The 13763-nt window shown below is 47.4% G+C and overlaps 1 protein-coding gene across 3 annotated transcripts in view; it reads right to left on the reverse strand.

Annotated features, from left to right (window-relative positions):
- Positions 1 to 13763, reverse strand: part of GOPC (golgi associated PDZ and coiled-coil motif containing) — a 66633-nt gene that overhangs the window by 12386 nt on the left and 40484 nt on the right. For all 3 annotated transcript variants that reach the window (XM_073337144.1, XM_073337143.1, XM_073337147.1), the window contains 2 exons: positions 7042 to 7217; positions 5380 to 5545 (listed from right to left, as the gene is read on the reverse strand). In XM_073337144.1, the coding sequence (XP_073193245.1) occupies positions 5380 to 5545; positions 7042 to 7217 (342 nt within the window). The remainder of the gene's footprint in view (positions 1 to 5379; positions 5546 to 7041; positions 7218 to 13763) is intronic.

Raw genomic sequence — 13763 nt, forward strand, 5'->3', positions numbered from 1 at the left:
TATTCCAGAGTTGGTGTGCGTGCTCACCACGTGCATCGGTACTGGAAGTTTTTCCCTTAGCAGTACCCGTACGGGGGGAGCACCGCTGCAACCCCTGGAGTGGCGCCTCTATTTCGCGCTATAAGGGGAGCTGCGTACTCCCCCTACCCTCGGTTCCTTCTTGCCGGACAACTCCAACAGAGGGGAAGGAGGGCGGGATGTGGAATAGACATGAGCAACACATCTCGAAGAACACCAGTTACGGAACAGGTAACTGTCTTTTCTTCTTCGAGTGATTGCTCATGTTTATTCCACAGTAGGTGATTCCAAGCTATATCTGTTGGAGGTGGGTAGGAGTTCATGAGTTCCCAGGACGCAGCACCGCCCTGCCGAACCTGGCGTCATCCCTAGCTTGGGAGACAATCGCATAATGCGAAGTAAACATGTCAACTGGCAAGTGGCAGCCCTACAGATGTCTTGGATTGGGATATGGGCTACACACGCAGCCGACGAGGCCTATGCCCTCATTGAGTGTGCCCTAAACGATCAGAGGCAGGGAAACCCCTGCAAGATCATAGCATGCGTGTATGCACGAGGTGATCCAGAGAGAAAGGCGCTGGGTGGAAATTGGTTGCGCCTTCACACACTTGGCCGACGCAACAAAAAGTTGCAAAGATTTCCCCAATGATTGGTCCGATCCAGATAGAAGGCCAGTGCCCTACACACATCGAGCATGTGAAGGCGGTGTTCCTCGTTGGAGGAATAGGGCTTGGGACAGAGCATGGAAAGAAAGATGTCCTGTTCCATATGGACGGTGGAGACCACCTTGGGGGAGGAATGCCAGAAGTGGGCGAAGCTGAACTTTATCCCTATGGAAGACGGTATATGGGGCTTCCGAGGTCAAGGCCCTGAGCTCTGAGACACGTCGGGCCGATGTGATTGCTACATGGAAGGCTACCTTCCATGAGAGGTGAGACGAGGAACACGTGGCCAGGGGTTCAAAGGGAGGTCCCGTGAGGCGGGACAACACCAGATTTAGGTCCCATTGCGGTACAGGGGATCTGGCATACAGGAATGAGCAGTCAAGGCCTCTCAGGAAGCGGGCGGTCACAGTATAGGAGAAGACTGAGTGCCCTTGTACTGGCGGGTGGAAGGCCGATATGGTCGCCAAGTGTACCCTGACAGAGGTGGGTGCCAGCCCTTGGGTCCTAAGGGACAGGAGGTAGTCAAGGATAAGCTGGAGCGGTGCCAACGATGGGGAGACTCCCTGCCCCTCCTCCCACCTGGAAAATCCGGACCACTTTGCCAGGTACATCCAGCGTGTGGACGGCTTCCTACTCTCTCTGAGGACCCACCTGACTTCCTCTGAACACCTCCTCTCCTCCTCGTCTAGCCACTGAGCAGCCACGCTGTCAGGTGGAGAGCGGCCAGACCGAGATGGAGGAGGCAGCCCCCATCCTGGGAGAGGAGGTACGGGCGAAGCAGCAACCTCCTCGGAGGGGCTGCCAACAGGTCCAGGAGGGTCCCATACCAGTGTTGCCGGCCCATGCTGCGGCGATAAGGATACATGCTTTGTCTTTTTTTACTTTTTTGCAGCATTTTGCCGATGTGGGGAAATGGTGGGAAAGCACAGAAAAGTTGACCCAACCACTGCAGGAGGAAGGCATCCAAGATCGCACCCCCCTCTCCAGAGCAGAACCGGGGGTAACACCGGTTCTGGCGGGTTGCGAACAGGTCTACATGGGGAACCGCCCACTCTCGGAAGAGCCGGTGAGTGACCTCTGAGTGGAGCAATCACTTGTGCTGGGGGGGAGAAAAACCTGCTGAGGCGATCAGCTTGTGTACTGCGGATGCCTGGTAGGTGGAAAGCCCTCAAGAAGATATCGTGGGCTATACAGAACTCCCACAGGCTATGGGCTTCCCGGCAGAGGGCTGAGGAACATGTCCCACCTTGCCTGTTGATGTAGTACATTGCAGCGGTGCTGTCTGACCACCTTGCGGCAAAGGTGCATGTTGAAAGCAACACACGCCAACCATATCGCCCTGAGCTCCCTGACATTTATATGGAGGGACAGGTCTGAGGTTGACCACATCCCTTGGATTTGCATGTTCCCTGCGTGAACTTCCCAGCCCAAGTCCCATGCATTGGACACCAGGTCTTATGATGGAGTCACTTCCCGAAAAAGAACCCCTCGCAGCATGTTGCTCGGGTAAGACCACCATTGTAGGGAGGCAACTACCAGGGACGGTACTGTGAGAACCTTGTCCAGCCCGTCCCGGGCCTGGGAGAACTGGGAGGCTAGCCAGAGCTGGAGGGGCCTCATTCAGAGCCTGGCATAGCGGATCACATACGTGCATGCCGCAATGTGCCCCAGGATCTGAAGGCACACTCTTGTCGTTGTCACCGGAAAGGCCGTGACCGAGGCGATGAGATCTTTGAGGGTCTCGAACCTGCTCAGTGGCAGAGAGGCTGTGGCCCTTACAGAGTCCAGTAGTGCCCCTATGAACTCTATGCGCTGCACCGGAACTAACGTTGATTTGGTCTCGTTCACCACTAGGCCGAGATCGGCGCATGTGGACAGGAGCAGTTCCACATGGACCCTTACCTGAGACCAAGAGTTGCCCTTTAGAAGCCAACTGTCGAAGTATGGAAAGATCTGCATGCTCTCCCATCTCAGGTGGGCCGCTACCACTACCATGCACTTCATAAAAATCCTGGGCACTGTGGATAGGCCAAACGGGAGGACCGTAAACTGGTAGTGGTCTAGCCCCACCAGGAAATGGAGGAAGCGCCTGTGCCCCTCGAAAGTATGGATGTGGAAATACGCGTCCTGAAGGTCCAGGGCCGCTTACCAATCTCCCAGGTCCAGGGAGAGGATAATAGAGGCCAGGGACACCATGAGGAACTTGGAGTGGACCACAAACCGGTTGAGATCCCGCAGGTCCAGGATGGGCCTGAGACCCCCTTTCGCCTTTGGGATCAGGAAATATCGAGCATAGAAGCCCCTGCACCGGAATTCTACTGTTACTCTTTCCACCGCCCCCAGGTGTAGTAGTCGCTCCACCTCCTGCCCTAGGAGGTAGGCATGCTTCGGGTCCCCTGGGCCCACCAGGGACGGGGGGTGGTAGGGCAGGGGTGAACTGAACTGCAACGTGTAGCCCTTGGAAATGGTTTTGAGGACCCACTGGTCCGATGTTATACGGGACCATGCCACCTGGAAGGCAGACAATTGGTTGCAGAACACAAACTTTATTAATATGGGGTTTTCCCTGGCAATTGCCCTGGTGCCCCCCTGCAAATAGTCAAAACTGCCTCTTTCCCTGCCTCTTGCCCTTAGAGGGCCCGGGCTGTGGGGCAGAGTGGGACTGTTGCTGAGGCCAGCGCTTTTGGTCTCTCGGCCTCTTGTACAGGGGCTCGTATCTGCTCCGCGCAGGTTGAGCTGACGTTTGCGGTTTGGCCTTGTCCTTAGCCGGAGGGACACAGAGGCCCAAGGTCTGCGAAGTGGCACGGGAGTCCTTCATCCCATGCAGCCTGACGTCCATCTGCTCTGCGAACAGGGCTTTCTTGTCGAACGGCAGGTCCTGCATGAGGGACTGGGCTTCCGCCGGTAGCCTGGACAGGAGGAGCCACAAAGCCATGTGCATAGAGATCGCGGAACCCATCAAGCGAGCTGCTGTATCGGCCATGTCTGACGTTGCCTGAAGGGCCGCTTTAGCCGCCATCGCCCCCTCGTCCACTAGAACCTTAAAGTCCTTTCTGTCCCGCTCCGGGAGGAGTGGTTCGAACTTTGGCAGGGACTCCCATAGATTAAAGTCATACCGGCTCAGCAAGGCCTGATGATTGGCCACCCTGAGCTTGAAACTTGACGAGGAATAAAATTTCCTACCAAAGGCGTCCAGTCTCCTGGCATCTTTGTTCTTGGGGGCTGGGTGCGGGCTGGCCCTGTCGCTCCCGGTGGTTCACCGATTACACCACCAGAGAGTTAGGTGCTGGGTGAGAATAGAGGTACTCGTGGTTCTTGGCTGGCATGAAGTACTTCCTCTCAGCCTTCTTGGAAATTGGGGCCAAGGAGGCGGGAGTTTGCCACAAGGTGTTGGAGATGTTGGTTACTCCTCGGTGGAGGGGAAGAGCCACGCAGCCCGGCATCGAGGAAGACCGTACATTAAAGAGGGAGTTGGACGGGCCCTCCATCTCCTCAGCCTGCAGCTGGAGGCTGGACGCCACCCACTTTAGCAGGTCTTGATGCACCCTGAAATCTTCCTGCGGGATAGAGAGGCCGTGTCTATGTTGAGGGCCCGCTGGAAGTGCTGCTCCGATACTCACTTGTCTCGGTGCCAATGCCCGCTACCGCACGGCGTGGAAAGACTCCTGCCTGGATGGTGTCAAACCGGGTAGTCTGGCTGGTGTCGAGGGTGGTAGACACGAGCTGCAAATTGACTGGTCACTGCGTGTCGAACAAGGCAGGGAGTGGTCCTCGGAGTGGAAGCTGTGCCATGCCGGGGAGGTCTGACGAGCACCCACAGGGTACCGGCAAGCTCAGAATGTCTCATGTGGCCTGTAGAGCATCCGCTCAGCACGAGTCGGAGGTTTTGGGCCCGGGGAGGGAGGGGATGGGACGAGGACCGAGGGCTGCCCAACAGGGGACCAGCCTCTCCCCTTTCCTTCTCTCAGCGCCGCTGCGAGGTGGAGCCCTTCCCCTGCTTCTTGGAGTGGGAGCGGTGCCGGCTGCTGGAGGGGGCTTTGCTGCGCACCAATGATGCGGTGCCAGGCACCAAGTCTGCTCGGTGTGCCAGAATTGGGGCCAGCGCTGATTCCATAAGGAGAGCGCGATGCCTGATGTCCCTCTCCTTCTTAGTTCGTGGCTTGAAGGACCGGCAGATCTTGCAGCATTCACTCACCTGAGTTTCGCCCAAGCAGCGGAGACACTCGGCATGTGGATCACTCCCTGGCATGGAATGGCGACAGGAGTCGCACAACTTGAAGCCTTGGGCACAGGGCATGCCCTGAGCCCACTCTAACAACTGAAAACTACTTTCTACGAGCTACTAACACTAGCTAAAGGTACCACTAAGATCAACTGGAAAGGCTGTAGCAGAGCTGGAGCAAACGCACCTTCACTGGCGGCAAGAAGGAACTGAAGGTGAGGGGAGTGCGCAGCTCCCCTTATAACACGATATAGAGGCGGTGCTCCGCCCATACAGGTACTGCTAAGGGAAAAACTTCCGGCACCGCTGCACGTGGCGAGCACGCACACCTACTGTGGAATACACATGAGCAATCACTCGAAGAAGAAGGGAGGATTATATATATTAGTTCCCCCTGGAAAGATATGAAGGACTGGTGGAGAAAATACGGGAAGGCAGGCTCATTAAGATAAGAAATATCAGAGTTCATCTTACATGCCCTGGTGGTGCTTGCATTGGTCGTTTCAGGTCATTACGACCCCGACATGCTCTAATAACAGTTTTGTGACGATGCAGGTGTATTTCTGCTTCTAGCTGGTTCCAAAGTTTATCATGAGCAGGACCCTTCATATCTCGACCTAGTAACTGAATCTGCTGGACCCTACAAAATGAGGAAGAAGAAAAAAAGTGTGTACAATACATCACAACTGAAAATTGAGGTATTCCAATACTCTCAATTTACCTGCTTTAGTGAACTGCAGTGTTGTAACTTGCACCCATGTGCTTGAACCAGCACAACTGCAACAGTGCTGAGCATGTACACACACAGCACTCACTGAAAGTTTCAGGACTGTAGATTGCTGTACATACCTACCTTACAGTATACATCACAGCTCCTTGAAGCAGGTGCATATGGCTTGTAAGGTGAGAGGTTTTGCTTAAATTAACTGTAACTGCAAGATTTTCCCTGTCTAGTGAAATCCTCTCTTTCCCTCAACCCCTCCAACTCTGGACCCTGCCTCAGAGGCCCAAACCCCCACTGAAGGCAACCATTTGGGATAGAAACCTCCAACCATTTCCGTGGGTATTGGGCAAAAAACATTGTCTGGCAACAGCTGGAACTGTAGTAACGGCAGAGAAAGAAATTGCCTGGGGTCCCCCTGCAATCCAAGAGGCCCAAATTGTTTCAGAAGGCAGCCTTAGAGTACTGTCTCAGTGGATGGACAGTGGGTGAAATCATACCAGAGGGGTACTCTGGCCAGAGGATAATTTAATATCCTTTTAAAATCAAAGAACTGGGAAAATAAAAAATAGACAAGGGGTAAAAAATAAAATGCAAAAAAAAGAACTAACGATTGCTTTGTATAGGGGCAGTTAGGGATAGTTTTAAACATTTTGAAAGATAAAAGGAACTAACAACGTGTCCCTATCATCACTCTCACTATTGATCATCTGTTCAATCCCCTTCCCACACCTTTCACTGGATTTTTGTCTTTTTAGATTTTAAGCTCTTTGAACTAGAGACAGTGTCTTTCTATATGCTTACACAGAGGTAAACAAAATGGGGTCCTGTCCCTGAGTGGAGCCTTTACGTTTACCACAATATAAATAAGCTGTGATTTTACATTTAATTTCCCTTTTTATTTTGGAATAAATATTGGTTCTTTAAACATACCTTTAGAATTAGGCTATTATTGAGGTAGTCACCTTAGGACATTCATGGAGCTAAGGAAAACAAATTTTTATTCTATGAGATGGAAGGGTTTCTTTTATCTCTCCCTGAAGAACAGACATTTGCTTTTCTTACATGGGGCAGGAACCTGACCTGAAATAGTCAGCTCAAGGCTGAGGCAGAAGTATGCATATTCCTAAAAGATGCTTCCAAGCTGCTGGTTATAGTTAGCAATGGACATAGTGAAAGTCTGGTTTATTTTCAATAGCAGGAGGAACAGAGGACCTAAGGTTAAACATATCCTAATCCTTCCATAATTCTGACTCTCATATACAATTATTTTTTATTATTTGTATTATTGTAGCCCTAGGATTCCAACTCATGGATCCCATTGTACTAGGCACCATATGAACAGAACAAAAAGATGGTAACTGCCCAAAATAGCAAAATTATCATGGTGTAGACCTGAAATTACTTGTACAAACCTTCCAGCTAGTTCTTTATCTAAGTATTTGGCTGCCAGTCTTGCCCCATAAACCTCTGCCTGAAGCACAGCTATGTGTCGACGCAGTGCCTCGTTTTCCTTCCTCAGTAACTTCACCTCGGCTTCAAGTTGAGCTTCTTTCACCTTTTCTTTCTTGTTGGCTTCGAGCTCTCTCTCCTAAAAAAAAGAAAAAGAAAAAGAAAAAAATTGGTTGTTTTTACTTAAGTTATTTCAGGAACAGTGCTAATTTAACATTTCTGCAAGTAAACATGCAATATCTGCAGCATTACATAATGCATTACTCCCTCTAGAAAGTATTGTGGTATTGAAGCTATAGTTCCTTTATTATAAAGACTCTTACAAAAGAGCCATAAAATTGTCTTCCATCGGGATTAACTTTCCTTACATCATAGGATTCTTTTCCTTTAAATAAAAGACATAGAGGAAGGTTTCAAAAGGCATAAATGGCAATTATGTGCTCAACTGTGGCGGGGAGAGGAGGGCAGGGATAGCTCAGTGGTTTGAGCATGGGCCTGCTAAACCCAGGGTCGTGAGTTCAATCCTTGAGGGGGCCATTTACGGATCTGGGGCAAAAACTGGGGATTAATCCTGATTTAAGCAGGGGGTTGGACTAGATGACCTTCTGATGTCCCTCCCAACCCTGATATTCTATGATTCTATGAAAGTAAGTAGAAGCCAGGCACCTAATTCCTATTTGTGCCTTTGAAAATCTCTCCCCTAAACACCACCAGTACTAAAGACGTCTAGACAAAACATTATGTAATATAGTCATCAATTTAAAACAAAAAATTAAAAATAAAATTAGTTATCACTTCATTAACAAATTAAGTCTTATAATCAAATTATCTGTATGCTATCAAATGTGTGGTAAATTTAAGAGGCAGTCAAGCAAGGCCTTTAAAATATATGCCAAATGCACATGGGTGACGATATCTATGTGACAATATCTCTGAAAAAAACTGGTTGTAATGCCTTGCTAGGGTTAAGACCTGCCTAGCTTTGGAAATTATTTGGAGTTTAATTTCCAATGGCAGTAATATGCTACATATTATTTTACTACTATTTGTTATTTATATTGCCATAGTACACAGGAGCCATAGCCATAGATTGGGACCCTACTGTGCTAGCACTCGACAAACACAGAACTAAAGTACAGTCCCTGCCCCAAGGAGTTTACAATCTAAGTAGAAGACAAGAGACAACAGATTTAGGCAGATGGGGAAATACAAGGAAACAAGGAGACAATATTGGTCAGGGTGACAGGACTGCTGGCGTACAGACCACTGCCTAACTGTTGTCCAGTTTTTTGTAGGCATTATGGCAAGGGAACTTTGAGGATGTTTATGGGGAGCGCTTTCCAAGCTTGTGGGGCAGTATGCAAGAAAGCACACAGTGCTTGTTTGAAAATTTAATAAGTGGGTGATGGAGGCTGGCATCATGGGCCAATCAGAGGTAGATGTCAACAACTCAATACCTAATGAAAGATGATAGGTAGGGTGGGGATTGACTGTGAAGGGCTTTGAAAGTGAGTACAAGCAGCTTATGTTTGATGCGATAGAGAAGGAGAGCCAGTGGAGGGATGCAAAGAGGAAAGTAACACGGTCAAAGCAATGGCCTAAGAAAATGATATTTGCAATGGATGAGTGGGGCAAGATTGTATTGGTCAAGACCAGAGAAAAGGATTTTGCAGTAATTGAGACAAGAGATGGTGAGAACTTTGGAAAGAGTTTTAACTGTGTTGATTGATACAAAAGGTCGGATCTTAAAGTGTTATGCAGAAAGAATTGGCAAGGTTTAGATATAGCCTGGATGTGAGGTCTTAGAGAGGTCCAACTCAAAGATGACACCCAGGTTATGGGCCTGAACGACAGGCAGGTTGTTGATGTAGTCCAGAGTGCTCAAGAGAAGAGATAGCAGGGTGGGTGGAGATTAGCATCTCTGTTTTAGTCATGTTGAGCTTGAGCTGAAGGGGAGACATACATGAGGAGATGTCAGAGAGACAGGCCACAATTTTAGCTTGGTCATAAGGAGACAGTCTGGGGTAGAGACAAACCATAGTTAAGTAGTAGCATAGAGATGGTAGTGAATTTGTGTTTGCAGATGAGATTACCCAGAGATAAGGTGTAGAGGGAGAAGAGAAGGGTCCAAGGACAGAACCTTGTCAAACCCTACAAAAAGTTAGTGAGTGGATAAGGAGGATTCTCCCACGGACATACTGAAGGAGCAATTAGAGAGGTAAGAGGAGAACCAGAAGAGGACAGAGCCACAGAAGCCAAGAGAGGACAAGATTTCAAGAAGAACATGGTCATCTGTGTCAGAGGCCGCTAACAGGTCAAGAAGGATGAAGACAGAATACTAGTTTTGAGCTGTAGTATTAGAGATTTTGTTGAGTGTGGATACAGTGGTATGCAAGAGGCAGAGCTGGACTGGATAGGGTCTAGGATGGAATTGACAAAGAGAGACCCCAGACAGATTGTAGACTATAAGCTCAATAAGCGTAGTGATAAAGGGAGAAGGGAAATTTGGTAGTAGTTGGAAAAGAAAGTGTGCTCAAGGGTGGGAGAAACTACAGCATATTTGTATTGTAAGGGGAAAGAGCCAGAGACAAGCAGAGGTTAAGTTGAAGAGTAAGGGAGAGGAGATCATGAGATGGGACGTGATGGGGCAAGTAGAAAGGTTAGAAGAAGAGAGCAGATAAGAAAATTCTGTCTCTATGATGAGGGGAAGGAGGCAAGAGTTGAAGGAAGGGAAGGCAAGTTGACGGGAGGGAGAGTGTCATATTATATTTTGTCAAATTTTCTCTTGGATGAAACAGGCAAGATCTTGTGGAGGCAGGGGGAGGGAAGAGTTTAAGGAGTGAGTCAAAGGTGACAGAAAGGCAGATGGGGTTGCAGGTATGTGATTCAATAAGTTTGAGAACTCAAGCTGTTTAGCAAGGAAGATGGCAAAACTGAAGGAGAAAAGAACAAATCAGTAGTGGAAGAAGTCAGATTGGTCATGGGATTTCCATCAAAGTTGCTCCACTGTGTAAGAGCAGGAAAGGAAGAAACGGATACTGAGGGTGATCCAGGGAAGGGGGCAGAAGGGTGAACCTTGTATGGGAGACAGGGGCAACAACCATATCAGTGGAAGAAATGGAGGAGAGCGAACAAGATGTCAGTGCTGATGAACTGGAAGCATGGAAAGACTGAGTGACAGAAAGTGAAGAGAAGGGCTGATGGGTGATGCTTAAAGACACCAGGTGATGGTCAGAGAGGGGAAATTTGGGAGAGAGAGCGCAGTGCTTAATGAAAACTAAGTCAAGCGAACAGCTCTTTTGGTGAGTGGGAGAGTTGAACCAGGACTGCAGGTCAAATGAAGGTTCAAAGGAAAGGAAACACGTAGCTAACGGGTCAAACAGATCATCAAAATGGAAGTTGAAGTCAACATGGATTAAGGCTATGTCTACATCTGGTTAAATTGGCACTGCTGCAATTGATGCAGCAGTGTCGTTTTAGCAGGACTGATGAAGACACGCTAAGTTGATGGGAGAATGCTCTCCTGTTGACATTTGTACTCCACCTTCCCGAAAGGTGTAAGCTATCTCGATGGGAGTCGGTTCATAGACACCACACTAAGTCCTAAGTTACGTCGACTTCAGTTACATAACCGAAGTAGTGTAACTTAGATTGACTTACAGCGTTAGTGTAGACCAGCCCTAAGTGTGGGAAATTGGGAGAACAGGAAGAGAGAGAGCCTGGACTTGAAATCAGACAGAAAGATTGCATGTCCAAACTGATCCACAAGTGCCAGCCTCACATAGATCACTTATTTCTCTTGAAAGAAAATTACCAACAGCTGAAAATTATGTACAGAGTTCTACATATTCTTACAGCAAAAGAAACTGTTGGTAGTGATACCATTTTCATTCACAATCAGTCAATTAAGATTGGATTTGGGGTAAACCTCCTCAATGGCTCTTCCAAAATATCATAAATGTGCCTATGGGTGTCTATAGCTTACACAAGCCTGTTAATAAAAACAGCAACAGCATAAAATTAAAAATAACTTGTCTGTCCATTGAGTAAAAAGAACTTTAAAGGTTTGTCATTCCCCTAACCTCTGTCTGTCCTTAGATTGTGAATTTCTTGATTCAGGGTATGTCTGTCTGTCTGTCTAGAAAACACCTAAGCATATAATGGGCACCAAACATATGGAATTAAAAAATAAAAATAAAAATCACCCCCCCACACTATTGTTATAAGTGACACCTAAACTTTACTGAAACATTAAAGACAAATATTTTTCTCAGTTTATTTACTTTGGACATTTGACAGCATTCCGTGTATACTTGGTGTCACTATTTCCTACGCATGGGCATGTTGTCAGTTTCGACTGCTGTTAATACGGATCTTTCACCCAGCAAGAGAGAGAAATAGCATTCTAAAACAACTTCTTTCAGGGGGACTCACAGACAAACATTGTACCTGAAACTACTTTTAAAAAGTGACTAGACTTCAAGTTGACAGTGTTCCTTTAAGACCACAGGCCCTTATCCTGAAAACTGCTCAACACAAAAGGATCGCTCATCATGCAAAGCCCTAATGAAACCAAAAAGGTCCATGCAAGGGTCCTCACTTGTGGAGCATCTTGCAGGATTGGTGCCTAAATGTGCAACTTTATGCACAGAATTCAGCAAAAAGACTGAGTTTTCCAGATATGAGGAGATCTACATTATTTAGTACGACAGACATTTATTTAATATGAGGCTGCTCCATTTTTAAACTTAAAAGAGTATCTTCTTATCCTGTATTTCTCCATTCCTCATGATTAAAACAATTATGAAAACTCAAATTACTGTAGAATACTCAATCTGAATGCAGAGAAAATATATAATTACCTTTCCCGAGACCCAGAGCACAGATATGGGCTGTAATTTGCTCAACTCTGATTGCTATTATTTTAGAGAATCACTTCAAGATGAAGGCACTTTATGATTACTTACAAATAATGAAAAAAATCACAGCAGAAAAGTAGAACAGTAAAAGGTTAGGGTCCACTACATTTACTACTATTTCCTTTGGTAATTTTTTACTGCAATACCTATATAAATTTCACTAAAACGTACATATTTTGTTGTCAGATATTTAAAATACAACTTGATATTAGCATCAATTACACTGGGTTGTAATTATCTGAACATACCCCGTATTGGAGTGGTAGGTAAGTGATCTCTTCGTGAAAAGTATTTGCCAATGTGTAACAGGTTGTTTTTGTCTTTTATCATTTTTCAGTGTGAGTTCATTTGAGAGCTTAGTGCTTGTTTGGTGTTACCTGCAGAGGCGGTGCTGGGGCATTTGATGCTCTGGATGAGGTACGCAGATCGTGATACGCATTTATAGGACCCTTGGATCTTGAAAGGTGTGTTGTAGAGCAGTGGGTCTCAGACTAGGGGCGCCACTTGTTCAGGGAAAGCCCCTGGTGGGCCGGGCCGGTTTGTTTACCTGCAGCGTCCGCAGGTTCGGCCGATCGCAACTCCCACTGGCCATGGTTCGCTGCTCCAGGCCAATGGGGGCTGTGGGAAGGGCGGCCAGCACATCCCTCAGCCCGTGCCGCTTCCCGCAGCCCATTGACCTAGAGCGGTGAACCGTGACCAGTGGGAGCTGCGATCGGCCAAACCTGCGGACATGGCAAGTAAACAAACCGGCCCGGCCCGCCAGGGGCCTTCCCTGAACAAGCAGCGCCCCTAGTCTGAGAACCACTGTTGTAGAAGGTATTGATCATCATAGCACTGAAAATACATCTTCAGGTTTTGCATCTATTGTTTTGGCAGAATCTGGTGCAGCTTTGAGTTGGTGTGTTCTAGTCTGTGGGGAGCTTGCTTCTGATGATGAGGTTGGGAGATTGTTTGAAGAGGGTTCAGGGAAGATTTCTTTCAGCATGTGGTCCCCATCAAATATTGGTTGTAAATGTTTGATGATACCCCATGCGCATTCCTGTATGGGGAAGAAAAATCCAAACAACTGCACCACCCTAGTTGTTACCTACTATCCCATCCTGGTACCAATAGAGTGTATCATCAGATAATTACAACCCAGTGTAATTGATGCTAATGTCAAGTTGTATTTTAAATATCTGAAAACAAAATAATTTTATAACTCTGCTGGACGCTAAAAACCATGGACTGAACTGACACCCCCATTTTATAGTTCATAACAATTTGTAACACACCTGCTGCCTACTAACCCTGCATTGTCCTATGAAACTAATCTCATCTAGGAAGTTAGACGGGTTTGGCCCAACCAGCTTCCAGCCACAGCTATTGTCATAGTGGTATGGCCATAGACAATTGTCAGAATGGTGAGCTTCCCATATGATGAAGATTAGTATATTTCTCATCTCCTAAATTGGCATGTTATGTAGTTGAATAAAGAGACTGTATTACACATTAGTACAGCATAGTACATATATTGGCCCCAATCCTTAAATATGACTGAGAAATGCATGGCACAGCTCAGGATGGGGAGGCAGAAAGGTAGTTTAAAGTCACCTTTGTGACCTTTGTATCATGACCTTCCTGATCCAGCTGGGTATATGCTGGGTTGATTCCCAGGTGCAAATTAGATCAACCTGGCACACAGTCACAGTCAGCCCAGGGTCAGAAGGACTGGAGGGGAGAAGAGGTGCAGAATACAGTGACAACAATTTTGGCTTAAAATTTCC

The sequence above is a fragment of the Lepidochelys kempii genome, chromosome 3 (genome assembly GCF_965140265.1).
Source record: "Lepidochelys kempii isolate rLepKem1 chromosome 3, rLepKem1.hap2, whole genome shotgun sequence".
Classification (NCBI taxonomy): domain Eukaryota; kingdom Metazoa; phylum Chordata; order Testudines; family Cheloniidae; genus Lepidochelys; species Lepidochelys kempii.